The sequence below is a fragment of the Lichenostomus cassidix genome, chromosome 6 (genome assembly GCF_008360975.1).
Source record: "Lichenostomus cassidix isolate B80296 chromosome 6, HeHo_3.0, whole genome shotgun sequence".
Classification (NCBI taxonomy): domain Eukaryota; kingdom Metazoa; phylum Chordata; class Aves; order Passeriformes; family Meliphagidae; genus Lichenostomus; species Lichenostomus cassidix.
Genome location: NC_139487.1, coordinates 14,295,741 through 14,312,684, shown reverse-complemented (window position 1 = coordinate 14,312,684; position 16,944 = coordinate 14,295,741). Strand labels below are relative to the sequence as shown.

At 35.1% G+C, this 16,944-nt stretch overlaps 1 protein-coding gene across 1 annotated transcript in view; it reads right to left on the bottom strand.

The window, feature by feature from the left end:
- KNDC1 (kinase non-catalytic C-lobe domain containing 1) overlaps nt 1-16,944 on the bottom strand; it is a 56,495-nt gene that overhangs the window by 17,718 nt on the left and 21,833 nt on the right. The window contains exons 4-9 of the mRNA XM_085065136.1: nt 16,432-16,578; nt 14,207-14,324; nt 12,838-13,853; nt 5,315-5,429; nt 2,175-2,246; nt 2,009-2,070 (exon numbers count right to left, since the gene is read on the bottom strand). Coding sequence (XP_084921262.1) covers nt 2,009-2,070; nt 2,175-2,246; nt 5,315-5,429; nt 12,838-13,853; nt 14,207-14,324; nt 16,432-16,578 — 1,530 coding nt within the window. The remainder of the gene's footprint in view (nt 1-2,008; nt 2,071-2,174; nt 2,247-5,314; nt 5,430-12,837; nt 13,854-14,206; nt 14,325-16,431; nt 16,579-16,944) is intronic.

Sequence of the window (16,944 nt, the reverse complement as noted above, 5' to 3'; positions counted from 1 at the left end):
TTTCAAAATCTAGTTGTTATGCATGCATTGCCAATAACAGTTGCTATTTTTCTACTGTTGGAGCAACAGACATTAATTGTCTTATTCTTTACCTAGGGAAATTATTCAGGAAAAAAGTGTTTTAGAACCATTTTGAAGAATTCCTTTCTCATGTAGAAAGATTGCCGCAAGCTTCAGAGCTCAACCATAAAACCTCGCCAATCACAATTTACTTAAAAAAGGTCATGATAATTCAGCAAGTAAGTGGCATACAGTAATTGCAAACTAGCCAGCAAAAGTCATATTTTATAAAGAAGATTACACCTGTCAGAAGAATGAGGCACTGCATATTTATTTTAGCAATTATTGTGCTACCTGCAGCTAGACCAATTGAAGTTGCCCCAATGAGGGACCTTGAAAAGGACTTGGTCTTTACCAAGCTTTCTTGTTTTGTTTGACAAATTGCAATTTTCAAAGTCAGATTTAGTCCACTTAATGCTTAGTTTTCACATGTTAGCATGGACTATGAATGCAATTTTAACAAATTTAAAGCACCATACTTCACATTGCCTCTGAAAGATACTGAAAAAGCTCAACGGACAGAACTCTAAGCACAGTCATAAATAATGTGTTCCCACGAAACAATGATTTCTGGCACTCTTTTGTGCAAAGTGAACAGCAATGAACAAAGCATAACAAGGAAGTTCATTATAATCAAAATCTGTGAACCATTTGAACTATTGAAAAAAAGCCTAAACACAAGTACAAAAATACCTGAACTAGAAGAGCGTGGCTCAATCAAAACAAAAATAATTTTCTTTCCCTATCGCTTAGAATTTCAAGGTTACCCTGAATTTATTTAGGAAAAACTTGCTATCTAATCCATCATATCCTTCAAAGAAAGTTCTTTTTAATGTTATTGTGACTGACACTAGACAGTCTTCATTCCCATCCCATAATTTGAACAGAATGTTCCTAACTAGAAAATTATACAATTGGCAGGAAAAACGTGAAAACCATCTCAGCTTATTCTATACATAATGTTGTAGAAAAATAAGGAATCAGATTACTTCAGATATTCTAGAAAAATTAACAAAGCACAAAGACTTTAGGATTATTAATTTCTACTTTCTGGTGAAACTGCTGTATTATATTTCAGGATTAGTTTAAGCTCCTAAAGCCTTTGAAAAACCTGCACATTGGGTCAAAGCAGTTTAAGAAAAAGCAAATTTAAGAAATATACACAAATATTTTGTAGTTATGGACAGCTTTACAGAAAATCGAATATTTTTAGTCGATTTTTATGAACTTTTATTTTCTGATTCATGATTATTATGTCTAATTCCAAAGAAATCATGTGACACAAGGTACATATTAGCTAACCTCTTTTCTTTTTACATAATAGAAAGGCACTGTAAATTCTGTTCCCCTTGCTTTTAAGATCACTGTGGTACAATTTAAAATTCAAAAGTAGTTGCAGTGGAGACACATTCACCTGCTATTTGACATTTTTATTATCTTTGTTCCAAAAGCTCCTTATGGCTTTTATCTATAGCAAAAAGCTCTAAGAAAACTATATTGGAAAAAGACATAATTCATAATGTTCCCACAGTAAAAACATAGTGATAATGGTATTTTTATCCAGTCTTCTAAATGTGAATAATGTTTGGGCTTTTGCCCAGACAGTCTAAAATACTGATCCTAATGTGACCTTCAGAATGTGAAAACATGACTTCAAAGTCTGTCTTACTGCTAACAAACTGAAAATAATTAAGTTTTATGGAAAACCATTGTATAACAGATTTTTGGCAGTTACTCTAAGAATTCTGGAAGGCAAAATTATAGAAGCAACTAATTTTATGAGAGATCAAGTTATTAAAAAAATCCTCACAGATAACCAAGAAACACTGGGAGAAATGAGAAATATTAACACAATCTTAGAAGAGTTTAGCTTTCTTCTTCAACTAGCAGAGAGATAAAGCTGTCCTTTGATAAAATACAAAGCAACCTACATAACCTACCACATTACCTTCTCAGTATCCACATCCTCTTCTTCAATTTCAGGAGCTAAATAAAATACATCACAAGATTCTAAACGAGGAAAAAAAAACCAGAAACAAAAAGTAAGATGTTTGCTTTCCTCTCCACTTCCCCTGCAAAGAAATAAAAGCTGAGCATGCAATGTCTTACTTTACCTTCAGCTTTTGGAGCAGCAAAGAGGATCTCTCCATGGTAGTCAATCAGCACTGAGTCCAAACATAAAACCACTGCAAAAAAACCCACAAAAAGGCAAGGCATAATAAATATCTGTTCTTGTAACTATTTGGCACTAACAAAAATAAGTAATTTTAAAAAAGAATATGCATTGTCAGAAATTACCCTATGATAAATGATCCTTTAAATAACAGTTATGCTAGAATAGACACCAACCAATAAAGAGACAGTAGCTGCATAATTACCCAAAGCAATTTCTGCAGAACAAAGACAAGAAACTGAAGTTTATTCCCTTTATACCCAGCACTGAAAAGGAAGATCAAGAAAGAAACAAAACAAAAAGAAATAAATACAACAGGTAGATTTACTCTAGTCTTCTCACAGGGTACCAATAAAAGATAGTCAATTTATCTTAAGCATTTAAGTCTCTCTTCTCTTCCCTCCTTCAACCCCACAAAATACAGAGTCACCATCTGGAGAAACGTGAGGCACACATGGCCAGATCAAAAACTCTTCTAGGTGCAACAGGATATGCAGCCCAGTTTTTCACAAATAGTTACAATCACATTTTCTTAGTGAAGAAATGTTATATAGGTCAGTATTTCCAAGGCCATGAAATTTTCCATTGCTAAAGAAGAAATAATGGACTTCTAAAACCGTTTTAAATGATCTGAGGTTTTCAGGAACTTAACATTAAAGTCATGAGATCACGTTATGTAAATTTGGTATTGCAAATCTTGTGGCAACACTGTGTCTACCTGTTGGCTAACTTCAAAGCACACTTTAACATATTTCAATATGTTAAGCCAAGTGGCCAGTAATGTAGCCCTCCCATTTCTAGGCTACCATCAAATGCACTGTTTTCTTATTAAAAACAAAGTACTGGAAGTATGGATTCTTAAACTGAGTAAGAGATTAAAACATTAAATGTATTCATTATGAAATAAAATATTAAAGATGTCTAAGAGAAACCCAAATATTAATCTATTAACAAATAATTAATTGAAGCAGTCTAAGAGGAAAAAAATAAAGTAAGAAAAAGAGCTAACAGTACACTTTTGCTTATTTTAGTCACCTGTACAAAGCATATCTAAAATTAAATTATGCACTATGCTTAACATAAATAAAGGCTTCTCTACTACCTTCCATAATATTTAAGCTGGACCTGAAGTATGTGTGTTGAAAAGCAAATCTTTCCCCAATGAGAACCCTTCTTGCTGGTTATTTCTGCAGAGGCAGCTTCATGCTCAATTGTCTTTGTTTGTCAGCAGCTAATGTCCCTGGCCCTGCTCACACAAACCAGATCTCAGCTTGTTCAGTACAATGTCAAAATTCTCACCTGGGCTCCCTGAATCACCCATGAGCAACACGTAAGCAACATCCTCTGATAAGAGGAGAGGAATTAAGTAAAGTCCCAATGGAGGTTACAACCAACTTCTACAGCAGAGCTGAATTAAAAAATACATGAAGAAGAGACCAGCTTTGGGGTATGTTTTCTTAGCCAGATAATTCCTGCTTGGGATAATGAAAAAATTGTAATCAAGGAAGGATTTGGAGGAGAAGGCTGTCTATGTGAGTAAATAAAAAATAAGCCAGCTTCATATATTAAACTCTGACTCATCAGCTACCAGTCTTACTCTACCATTGTCAGGACAAAGGATATTTTAAGAATTTATATTCAAAATACCAATCAGCTTCACCTTTAATAAGTTAGTAATTATTCAAAAGGAATGTTGAGAGAACTTTAGGTGCATGGGCACTGAAGTAGGAACAGCACTGCAAACCTTTCCACAAGCACAACTCTCCTCAGAACAGGCAGAGAATGCTCTTGCAAAAACATTCTAAATCTGAAACCAATATTCAACTTCCAGGTAGCTTTACTTGTCAAATATGGAATTTTTAAGTAATGTGCCTTCCATTTGGTAGTTTGTATCATTATGTTCACTTCTACAGGCTACATAATGTTCAGGTGACAACTCAGTTGTCAGATGACAACTTTTAATATTTTTAAGACATGCATTTGGACACATGTGAGTGCAGTAACAGAGCCTGGCCAAGCATATTGCATTAGAATCTGAGCCATTATGTGCAGTTATGTGAAATCTTCAGAAACATTAGGAACATGCTATGAGGCTGAAATAATCCTTCTGTTGCAAGGTATATTAAATACTTAATTTTATGGGTAACAATTCTTAAAGTGCTCAGAATCTTAGTTTATGGCTTATTTCCTTTTAAGCAGTTTTATATCACAAAAGATAAAATAACTGAAGCTGAAATCCAAAGAGATGCAGTAAGTTTTCCGTACATTACTATTCAATTCTTTATATTCGCTTACAGGCTTCAAACTCATTGCTGCTCATACACTCAAAAGCAAGTTTTTTTTTTTAATCAAGAAAAAGAAAGGCAGGGTGGTGGTGTTGAAAACCTCTGCTCTGTTTATCAGAACTGCTATAGGTTTATCATTGGTATAAGCCAAACCATCATTCATAACGTCCATGGAAATTTAGGATGGTCTTCTCCTGAGTCACTCACAACATATTCCAATTTTGTCAAAGGACAACTCCCTCTTCCTTTCTCAGAAGTTTACCTCTGATAATTCCTCTGCAAATTGAAGCATAGGGGATGTGGAAGGAATAACATCATGACAAGATTCTGGGTGCTTTAAAATGATAAAGCCCTGTATTGTAGAAAATATGTCAGGAATCATCTGTCACAAAGAAATCCATGCAAAAGAGTTTTGTTTACATATATATATGTATCTAAAACTTATTTCCTCCTGCTTGATGCAAATTTCAAGTGCTTTTCTTAAAAGTCACAGTATAGATTCTCCATCCCCCCCAAAGGTCTAAAATTTGTTTCACTGCTTGAAGCCAAGGATTCATTTCTGCTGCAAAAGCCATCAAAACTCAGAATAAAGAGAAAAAAAATACATTCATCCAGATATGGATGTTTTGTCATAGACTTTTGTCACAATTTAAGAGAGCAAAAGTAGAAATATTGCCTATTATTTTCTGCACACAAAATGAAAGTCACAATCTTTTCAATCAACAGAAAAAAGGAAACATGAACACAGTGAACATAAATAACTATGAAAAATATTTTATGATAATTAAGATAATACCTGGATAATCCATGCAAGTCTGCAGAGTACATAAACACTCGTGACATAATGCCCAGAGTTCATAGTCTTTCAGAGGCCTACCATACCAGGATAACAGGAGTTTTAGAGAGATCCACTGAAAAAAAGAGTGAGGATGCAGAAAGTTATAAAAATTATCACGAATTGAAAATGTGTATTGATGCAATAAAAAAGTAAAACCTAATAGAAAAGATACTCAGCCTAAAGAGTAACAGGAAAATATATTTACTGCACTTGCCAGTAATAAATTATTACTACTTATTAAAAAATGCATGACATAGTAAGCTAACTGTAAAAATGAATCAGCTGTTTCTTAATTGCTTCAGGAAGAGTGAGCTGTCTGGAAGTTCTTTCTTACCATACTAAGGAAAGACTCTTAGAATGTCCACTGTGTAACAGACATATTTTATGATGAAACATAATTACATAATTATAGGGAGAACACCTAGACTGAAAAACATAAAACATTCAAATGATTACCATCAACAAAACAGTCCCACATTCAAATCCTGATTTACCCTGACAGTTGCATTACATGTCTTACCTTAAAGATTTCATCAACATCTCTTGTTCTTCTGTGAAAGATGTTAACAATATTGACAGAATTAATGACAGGTTTATTTGAAGTCCAAGGACGTTGCTTTGTTTTTAATCACTGGCTGCTCAATGTGTAGTAATAGCATTTCTTTTTCTATCAATTTAGCTTTTGATACCTGGCATAATAACTTAACATGACAAAGATACTGCTCCATGGAAACTTACAGCTCTTCAGAGACATGCTTTACATTTTGTGATTTCTTATTTTTGGGGGGTGGTGTGTGTTTGTGTGAATCTAAGAATTTGAGATTTATAGTAGTGCATAGACACTTTCCTGATCAAACTGTGCCAATGGAAAAGCTTGTCTCTAGTAGTGGCTTTTGACATCAGCTGCACTTTATAATCTTCGTTCATCTACCAAAGGAATACTAAAAAATTCACTGTAGGCAGAAACTTCTGAGTCAGAGCAAACCCAAGGAACTCTTTTAAAAAAAGAGCACAGCACATTTTCTCTTGCATATGCAGTCCTGAGAGTCAGCTTCAGGCCATGTTGGTGAAAAGAATTACAAGAAGTAATTCAGGATTAACTCTGGAAAAAAACAAACACCTCACCCTCAAAAAAACCCCAAACAAACAAAACCCAATCAAATAGAAAAACAACCAAACTAACCCAAAAAAACCCCCAAACACAAAACTGAAGCACAGGAGACAAAAACCCCTCTGAATGGTTTTGTTGCTTTTACAGACACCTTTATATCCCAATCAGTATTTGTAAAATCTGCATAGACTAAGGAACTCTCCCACACACAATGACAGTACATCATTAACTTTGACAAATCACCGTCTGCACTATCATTTACTAAAGTCAATTTTTCATTATCTTGTCTATGGAACACCCTTTACTGAGACACTCTTTGGATTTTATCATGAAATATATAATGAGCACACTACTGCATTGAATTTCATAAAGCTCAACAAACAGAAATAGCTTCAGTGCAATCTATGGAGGAAAGAAGGACATTAATTTCTGTAGCTGAAACTTTGTTGATAATTTTAACTGAAGACCTTCTCAAAGAACATAATACTTTAGGCTCATTTTGTTTAAATATTCTTTGAAGGTGAACCAGATAAACTCCATTTTTAAACAAAATATGTCAGGAAACAAACCTTTTGATTTACTGAAAATGTTTCATATTCTGCCTACCTCCAACCGATAAAAATGGACTTGGTGCTTTTATTCTGCTATCCTACATTGTGGCACATTGCAAAAATTAGTAACTTCAGCATAGACAGATTTGAAGTCAGGTGATAAGATTCAGTTCCATTCTCCAATTTTGCTATCACCTGCACCCTGGAGTACAAAATTCTTTCATCCATGTGTTCTTTTACTATATCTAGAAAAGTAAGCTCTTGAACTGTCTGATAAAAAGCCATCAATCACACAGCAGGAAGGAAAAGGACAGATATTCAAAAGAATGAATTAGTCTAGAGAGCATATAAAATAGAGCTCCACACTGTTGATAGATTACTATCCCTGAGCAGCACTGTTGTGCCCTCCAGAGCACCCTGGTTCTCATATGCCTCAAGTTTCTTTGTTCACAGACACTTTACAAAGAAAGGAGCAGTCAAATCTTCAAATTAACCCTGTGCAGCTGACAGGAGTGAAGAGAAATCATAAGAGAAGTTTCGGAGACTGACCAAAAGAAGGTTTTGAGATTTTGGAATTTTCTTCTAGTAAGTACACACCAGTGCCATACATTTCTCTGTAAGAGAATCCCTTCTCTTGAAGTTTATGTCTCAAGAGACTCTAAAGCTGCAGCAAAGAAAGATGGACTTCCTTTACTGCATACACAAATCACCTTTCACTTCAGGAGAAGGTGATGAATGGCTAGCCTGGGAAAGAAAAAGCCCTCAGTAAACTGGAGACTGAAGTTTGCTGTACAAAAGATAGCTGCAGAGTATTTCTCATCACCTCTGGTATACCCAAGCTCTTTAGAGTAAGACAGAAATGACAGAAAGAAATTTAGGCACAGCAGGAAAGTAGGAATAAATCCTAAGAGCAGCAGCAAGAGTTTATGTTAAGAAAGAGGTGTCAATGATAGATTACAAAACAGATGATGAAGAGGCACCAAAAAAACTGTGTCTTGGAAGAAAAAAGTATGTAGGGAAAGGAATTCTTAGCAGAAATGAGAATCACTGCCATCCACAGGCTGGCCAAATCAAACTGAGTCGGGAAAAAAAAGGATGCAGTCTGGTCATAGGTTGGTGAACTTTATTTAAATGTATATGCCCATTGTTTCTCTGGAAATCATTCTAAAGGAATAAGAAACTTCAAATATAATATTGTTAGCTGGTCTTTGTAACTAGTTGGTCTTCTGTCATGCAATAGCTATATGCACTGCTATTGTCTCTTACTGTAATTCACATCTCTCCTCACCTTGACAATTTCAAAGAATTATTTTATTCCTGGAAGAAATACCTGAGAAGGTCATTCTTCTAGTGTCCTAATTATTCCAAATTTTCACCTTCCTACACCAGAAATGTGGAACACTTTAGATGAAAACTGAGGGTTCAGACCCGCTGGGAACTTGTGCTTGTAACATCTTGCAGAAGTTACCCTATGTAGTCAAAGTACATGACAAGACATGTTTCATTGCAGATTTGCATTTGTGGTGAAAAATGCAGCAGTCTGGTTCCAACAGTTTTCAAAGGAAAAAGAGTACACTTAACCTACAGTTACGAGGCAATTTTTATTTAAGCCTCAACCCTTAAATAAAGGTATTTAATGTAATGCCCCTGGTACCTCACCTCTAAGGTATTTTAACACAATGCACCTTCAAACCTCACCAAACCTTGGTGAAACTCCTTATTTAGGCATGTCTCAGGTTTGGCTGGTTTGGTTTTTAACATGCAAGCCTCTGATTCATGGCTATTACTATTTCCTAAAACTTAAAACAAACAAAAAAAAAACAACCACTCAACCACCAAGAAAAAAAATCTGAAGTACTGGAAAATATATGATTAAAAGTTTTTAGGCAAACCATCTGTAGTATGCATTCTTTCTTATCTATGAATTGACATATTTTAGAAAAGCAAGCTCAAGACAACTGTTCAGTGATTCTAAGTCCACTTCATTTAAACCACTAACATTATTTTAATATTGATATTAAACATTCATTATTATCACCAGTGAAATTGCACCAAAGAGGAAACAAAATTATAATCTAATGTCTCTTTTCAATTTTTTTTTAATGTTCTACCAGATCTTTTCATAAGAGAAATTATAACATCTAGTTTTTAAAGTAAGAAAATGTTTTCCACATTATACTAATTTTGTCAGAAAATATAAAAAAGCCAAATGAGCCATTATTGCCTATAGCTACATCCTGGTGCCATTTTGGTTTATGCCCAAAGATTGCATTTTAAACCTTCTTGTTGGAAAAGTGATGGTTTTTTTGCAGTGCTGCAAAGATCATTTAACAGATCTACTTAATTGGTACCAGAATTGTAAACCCAAGTTTTAGTAAAGCATTCAGACTATACAAACATACTCTTCCTTATAAACATAACACTGACATGTTTTAAATAGCCAAAGCAAGATTTTCATCATTCTTTTCTCAGCAAGTATTATTCTGGGAATTGACAACTTTTCTTTCCTTCAAATGTTATTTCCCCAGAGTTAAAGTGTCAGCATCTAGCTACATGGCTTTTCACTTCTCTCATGCTTGACAGGGTATGAATGACCAACAGAAAACAAACTTGCACATGCCAGGCTCCCATTAACCCTTCCCAAGAAAGGCCATAGCATTTAAATCACAGAGAAACACTTAAAAGGATTAGAGATGAGACACACCTGATTGGAATGAAACTGGTTAGAGAAATAAAAGATCCCCACTCAAACTTGAAGTGAAAAATATTTATTTATGGCATGCAAAACTATAAAAATTACTAGGAAAACCCTCACAAGATACATTGCAGTAGCCAGACAAAAGCAAGCAAGTATTTTAGTAATGCTTACTAGCAGTAAAGCACACAACAATAAGAAGCAGTGTTCAAGTATTAGAAAAATATTGTCCACTGGAGAAGTAATGACAGGCAAGAAAAACTGTCTGTTCTCCAGAGTAGACAAGGTTGATCTTCAACCGGATGGGGCTGGTATTGCACCTTCTCTAATCAACAGGAAACATTGAAAGGAATGCTAGAGATACTATTCTAAAAGCTCTATTTGCTGCAATCATGCCGATCTGTTATAGAAAACTGGGGTAAGAGCAGCACAGCAAATCTTCTGAGGTGTTTTCTTTTTACCCCACAAGATAGAGATCACAGTAGTTGGGGCTTCACACTTCTTGTGCTTTCGCAGTAAATGAACAAGCTGAGACTCAGTTTTTCTTAATAAAAAAAAAGAAAAAAAATTTGGTAAAATTCTCGCCAATGGGAACTTGAGAGAGAGAGAGAGAGAGATCAGTGGTACTTTTGTCATGTAAGGGATAGAAGAGTATGGCTTTTTTTTTTTTCCCCAGTTGTCAGAAGGTAACACAGAGGCAAAACCTGCTGTATTTTGGAAGCCTGAGGAATAAAATCTTTTCCAAAAGACAAAAAGAAGCTGAAAACATTAACCCACTGCATTTTTCCAAGAAGACATGTAATAAAGTCTGCTATACAGTTCAACGACTACTAACAGTGAATGACCTTCCTTCAGAAAACAAAGGATTACAAGGCTAGAGATTCAGCATTTCAGGAAGCCATTTCAGAAGCCTAGGTGTTGTTAATATATTTAAAGGTGTTTTTTCTCCCTAAAGAAGTTAAATAATCAAAGAAGACTTTATTATGTTTGGTTTATTTTGTTTAGGACCAACAAGATTTTTCTAAACAGCACATTTTTATATGGCAGAACCTGAACATTTGCTGGAATAATTTATTAAAAAAAAGAGAATATAGAGCATGAGTCTATCTAACATTTCTTTAATTGAAAAGACAGCTATAAACCTCTGATATCACAAAGAATCACTACCCTGCTGTCTTCACTTCAGATCCTATGTATTACAACACTGCTTATTAAGATACCTGGAACAAGAGTTACCTTTTCTAACTCACTGTGATTATCCTGTGAGTTCAGTGGGAGCAGGATAACCTCTGTTAATAAAAGCCTACTTGTTTGCAAGAATGAAATTCTGTTCAGGCTGAAAGAACACTTTATTTAAATTGATGATGAAATATTTGAAGAAAAAGCAGACTTCAGTAGAATGGCAGAATAACCTGAAAATGTATTCTGGTTTACATTTCTGTGTGTCAATCTTAAGTACCATTGTACAAAAAGCAAATGAGATTTACTACAACTTTTAATTTCATGCAAGAATTTTGGAAAACTCTAATTCTGTGGAAGATTATTTTCTTGAAAGTACCTTTGTGTACCCAGACTTAAAATTTTGCCCTGGTAATCTGGTAAGGACAGAATACAGGTCTTATTTCAGCATTTTTTTCCCCCTTGAAAAAGAACCCCTATTGCTACATTCAATTTACATTCAAAATGATGGCAGAAAAAGAAGAGGAAAAAAAGATGTGTGTACAACAAATGGATCATTTCTCAGTTTCTGAAGAATGCACTTGCAGGGTTTAAAACCTAAATAAAGGATTCAATATGCATACAATGAATAACCCCCTCAGAGGGCAAAACCATGCCATGTGGTACTTCTCCATATTTACTATCCTCCTGAACTACAAATTTAATAAGCACACCTACTGAGGGAGAAGAGACAGGAAAGGGAAAAAAGTTAGAACAGATTCTTCAATTTGCACTAGTTTTTGAGCTATGATGAACCAAAGGCTCTTTACACACCTGACACTTCTAGGTTAGTGCTCCAGTGGAGGCATCAGGCACGGTGAAAAGAGGGGTGGACAGAGACTGAATATGTAACCCTAAGTGCCACTGCATGGTGTGGCTGGAAGATGGACTGGTAGGGAAGGAAAACAAGGCTGACTTGCCTGTAGACAAGAAAGGAAAAAACCCAACGTCTTCACCTAAGAATAGTTTCTGGAATCAAAACGTGCCAAGTTTGTGCTGCGCATTTTTATCTTGCCACAACAAAGCTGGAGAAGCATAAACCACCCTGCAGTTTTAGCCAGCAGCTCTCCTACCACCGGGATTGTTTACACCTCTGAGTGTGGCACAAGAGAAAACCATCTAGTCAGAGACCAAACTTGTCCACCCTGAGATATGCAATTTGAGCAGAGAAGAGACCGTACTACAATTATCTATCAACAAATTCTGGTAGATTCTCCCTCTCTTATCTGGCTATTTATAAAGACTAAACGCATGAGACAACATATCCATCATATTGTGCGCATATTTAAATTCTATAGTGGAACATACATAACAAACAGAGACGGCAATTTAAGAACACAGAACAAATATAGCATATGTACAATTTCAAAAAACTAAAATGTACATGTAAGATTTTAGAAAAAGCAGACTCTATCCTCCTGAAGCTGATGGGATATTGCCATTCATTTCAATGAGGTCAGGTTTACAGTAAGGAATTTTGCAAGTTTCATAAGCACCTGGGAGGCTCACTGCAAGGTAGTGAACTTGATGCATTAACAGTAACATAAAGAGTTAAAAATATATGTATGCTTTGGTCACGTTCTCTTACAAATGTAATCAGTTATTAAGGAATGCTTCTCTAACACACTAGCACACAGACTCCATTTGTAAAAAAAATAAAAAATTAAAATGGAAGTTGATTTTGCAATAGCATAAATTTCACTGTACCACTTTACTTTTTAATTTAAGAGGAAAAAAAGATCACCGTGTTTCCAACATTAACTCTTAAAGTGTGCAGACTAGCAAAATCCAATTTTCTGGGATGCTAAAGGGGACAAGAGGGGAAGAAATCACACAGTATTTAAGTCACCTCATCTCCACATAAGTGACTACAGCAACTATATAATGAAGACTTTATTTTTACTACCTGCTCATTACTTTTGATTTCTGAACCTCTGCCTCCACAAAGATTATCTTCATTATTGTTTGCACTCATCACATCGTTGCTTAATTCTGGTGGCCTAATTAGGTTTGATCCATATCTGCTCCCACTGGGTTTTGTTGTTAACACTGAATCCATCTTGTTAAAATGTGGTACATAATTTTCATTTGACCCTTGAAAAATTTCAGAACAGTCTTCCAACACCATGTAGTTGTCTAGTATTTTTGCTCCAGCAATCGACTGAATTGGGCCTTTTAGCATACCAGCTGGTTTTAGCACTGCAGAGGTAGCACCAGAACAGTCTTCTTTGTGATCAGATGAAGAAAATCCTATCTCTTTACCATTGATAAGCGACTTATGTTCTTCTAGATTCAAGCCAGACACCTGTGTGCATACACATGGAGCTTCTAAATGACGATCATCAACTTGGTGATTCTTTGATTCTATTTCTGGTGGACTACTGACAACAAATGAATTAAGATTTCCCTTTGAAAAAGCAACCTCATTATTATTGTCTAGAGGTAGTGACTCTTGTGTTAGGAAGTGATTTTTCCTATCTAGTGGTCCACTGTTGGTTACAGAAGTAAAGAAGTTATTTGTATCTGCAAGTTCAAGTGGTAGCTTTGGAAAGGTTTTAATTTTTCTCAAAGAACCTTTCTTAAAATGGCCATCTCCCTCCAGGTCAATAACACATGATTTTATATCCAAAGCAACACTAGCAAAACTGTCAGTATACACTGAATGTTTGTCCTCTTTGCTCTTTTCAGTTTGAGTTGCAAGTTGAGAATGTTGAGTTTTCTCATTATCCAGATCAATTTGCACTTCCTTTAAACCACTTTCTCTGCCAGTCACCATGGTAACCACAGAGGAGTTATGACAGGCAGTCGTCACATCTTCCACTGCAGACGAATCACCTGCTATGTTGTTTTTCTCATTTGAATATAATTTAGATCCCAAACTTCTCTGACACATTCTTCCCTTCCACATGTTATCACAGACATCTAGATACAAAAACAGATGCTTATATTAAATGTGTATTTAAACCTTCTAATATCTTCTAGTTAATCATTATATTGCTTTTTCTGCCATTGCTGTTACGTATCTTCAGTAGGTTACACAAATTCTCTATTTCTGAACAAATCACTTTGAATCATAAGGGACATGCCAAATATGTTATGTTAATTAAGAGCTGCATGTCCCCAGTTCCCCACCACCAATCTTCAGATATTTAATAATGATTTGTTACAATCTAGAAAAGAACCTATAAAAGGAGAGCACATGAACACAGTCTTTTAAAAATCATTAGATATGTCAAGCAATCTAAAGCTTTGGACTAAATAAATTTTAAGGTTACCTTGAGAAGCACCAAATGATTCAATTGAAAGAACTCTTCGTCCAACAGCAGACAAGCTTCGGCAAATATTACTTGATGAAGCAATCTTCATTTTTTCTTCACATAATGACAAAATGCTCTAGAGAAAATTAATGTTAAATACTTATTTAATAATGAATAGATTTGTGAATTTTGACTAACATGAATGATGTTAACTCCCACAGTACATCTAAATTTATATGATGCTACATTGGAGGTCTTTCTTCTACAATTCCTTATAATGCGTTTCTATTATGTGGTTGAATTAATTTCTTGTTTTTACCATGGGCTATTATGAAATCATTTAATACAACTCAAGTTTTAGCCTACAGTTAGAAAATCAAGAACAACTGATAAAAATTATCTTAAATATTATCCTTTATGAATAACATAGTGAAAATGCAAAAAGCTAGAGTGTTAATTATTTTTTTAAACAGCCAGCGACTCACTTGAATTCAGTGACCCAGGCAGGATGATGAACGCTTTTATTACTGAAATGAACTTAAAATTAAATCCTGAACCTTTAAAACACTGCAAAATACAAATATCTAAAAAGGAATATTCCCAGTTAGAGAAAGCAATCATTATCAGATCACAAGTAGTAACAGTACTTCATATCCCTACTCTGTAGCCTGAGCACCATTTGATGGTATTAGCACTGGTCTCACACACAATTAACTACAGATAATCACACATTTAAAAATCTGTTCTTTTGGGCAGGAAGTAGAAGAGAGCTGCCTTTCCAAATACATCCCTCCATTTCCTCAATAACTATTCCTAGATAAACACTGATAAGACCTCATAGAGCTCTGAGGAGATGCTCTTGCTTGCTCATTAATCCACTCAACTGCTCCTCTGCTGTTGTACAGGGAAGGAAGAAATTGGCACTGCTGGTTCACATATGGAATTGAGGAAGGACAGGAAAAAGGGAGACAGGTATCCAACTGTGCTGAAGTCTTGCAAAATGTGTAGAAAAGTCTATGGGTTTTGCCTCCAAATAGATGCCCCAACTTTGTTCACCCAAGGAAGTGTCCAGTGGAAAAGGAACAGGAAGAACATACTCACAAAGTGACCTTTATATATTACCCTAGACTAACTATTTTGGGTAGATATAAGTAGTCACCAACAGCTTTCAGGGCCTACACACCACTTGGAGATGAGAGAATGCTATATAATCCCTCCTCTGACTACTTAAAAGTAAATAAATAGAAATAGAGTAGCTGACCAAGCAGGCTCCTGCCTGGGCAGTCCTCAACATGAGATCCAATATATTTTCCGTTATAAAAATGAAACTGTTAATTCATCTGTTGCAGCACTCTCTCTGCAAAGTATTGACCATAGGTGCCATACCATTCGGAAGATATGCTGTCAGCTCAGGAAAATGAAAAACTCACAAAATGCTCCCCATCCCAAAAAGAAGATAGCACTATTCTGAAACAGAAGAGCTGAATCTGAGGAAAGTTATATTGCACAACTGTTATTCTCCAGCTACATTCTCAAAGTCTGGAAAAACATTAAAGTTAAACTTTTGCATATTAATGTCAAATAACTCTACTATGTAACAAACATTGAGAATGTAAATTTTTTGAAAATATCAGCTTGAAAAATTCTACAAATTTTCAAATTCTTTCTAATAACTAAAGGTAAAGTAAGACGCTAAATGGAATAAAACACAAAATCCAATGAAGATATCTAATCAAATACTACTAAGTTTTCATATATTTACAGAAAAACTAGTTAGTAGTAATGTTTGAACAACAGTGCTTTGAACATGCCAAGGAACAGAGGTTTCCTGGGACAGCGTCCCTTCATCCCCTTTTTATGTGCAATCCTATCATCACACAAATTTCACATCATAATGCCTGTGCTCTTACTCCTAATGACAGTCTCCCTCTCTGCAAACCAAATATTAAATGAGAAGAAACAGCTAACAAGAAAATTTAGATCTACACCAGTGTATACACCCAACCTTAAAAATCCAAGCACTGTCTAACATCTACATCTACTTTTCAGGTTGTATCTCCATTAGAGTAGGGAAAAGGATGAATTTCTGCTGTGTCTGGGAAAACCTTAGCTTTCTTGCAAAACCTGAGCATACTACATATCAAGACCATGTTGATAATGATAGAGATTAATGACATTAATAGAGATTAATGAGCACACAGAGAGAAATGTTAGTAACAAAAAATTACGTAAGGCTGATTTACCTCAATATCTGGTCTATTTTCAGGATTCTCTTCTTGCATTTGTTCCAGTAGAGTGTGCAGATCTTGCCCAAATTCTGATTCTGTCTCAGGTTCTATGATATATTCTATTGCTGCTTTCAGTGTTGCACCCAAAGAATAGATGTGTGCCTGCATGAAGTTTAAAAAAAAGACATTAAATATGCTACCAATTCTCTCTCTCCTGCCACCAAAGCTTCAAGATCACACAAGCTTACACTATTTTTGATTTTAAGGTAACAATTTACTGGAAAGATGGTTTAATTTAAACATGAGGAACAAAACCAGCTTCCATCCTACTGTGGGGTATATACTTGCTGCAAACAAAATGAAAATCTTGTGGGGTCTGGCTAGAACTTTTCTTTCCCCCTCATCAACAACCAGTATTAGCAGTATTATATCAGGCTGCAATTAAATATAAAACTCAGAAGCCTGTTTGCACAAGTATTGTTTAAATTAGAAACATGCTGGGAGATTGAAGTGACATTCCTCTTAGCA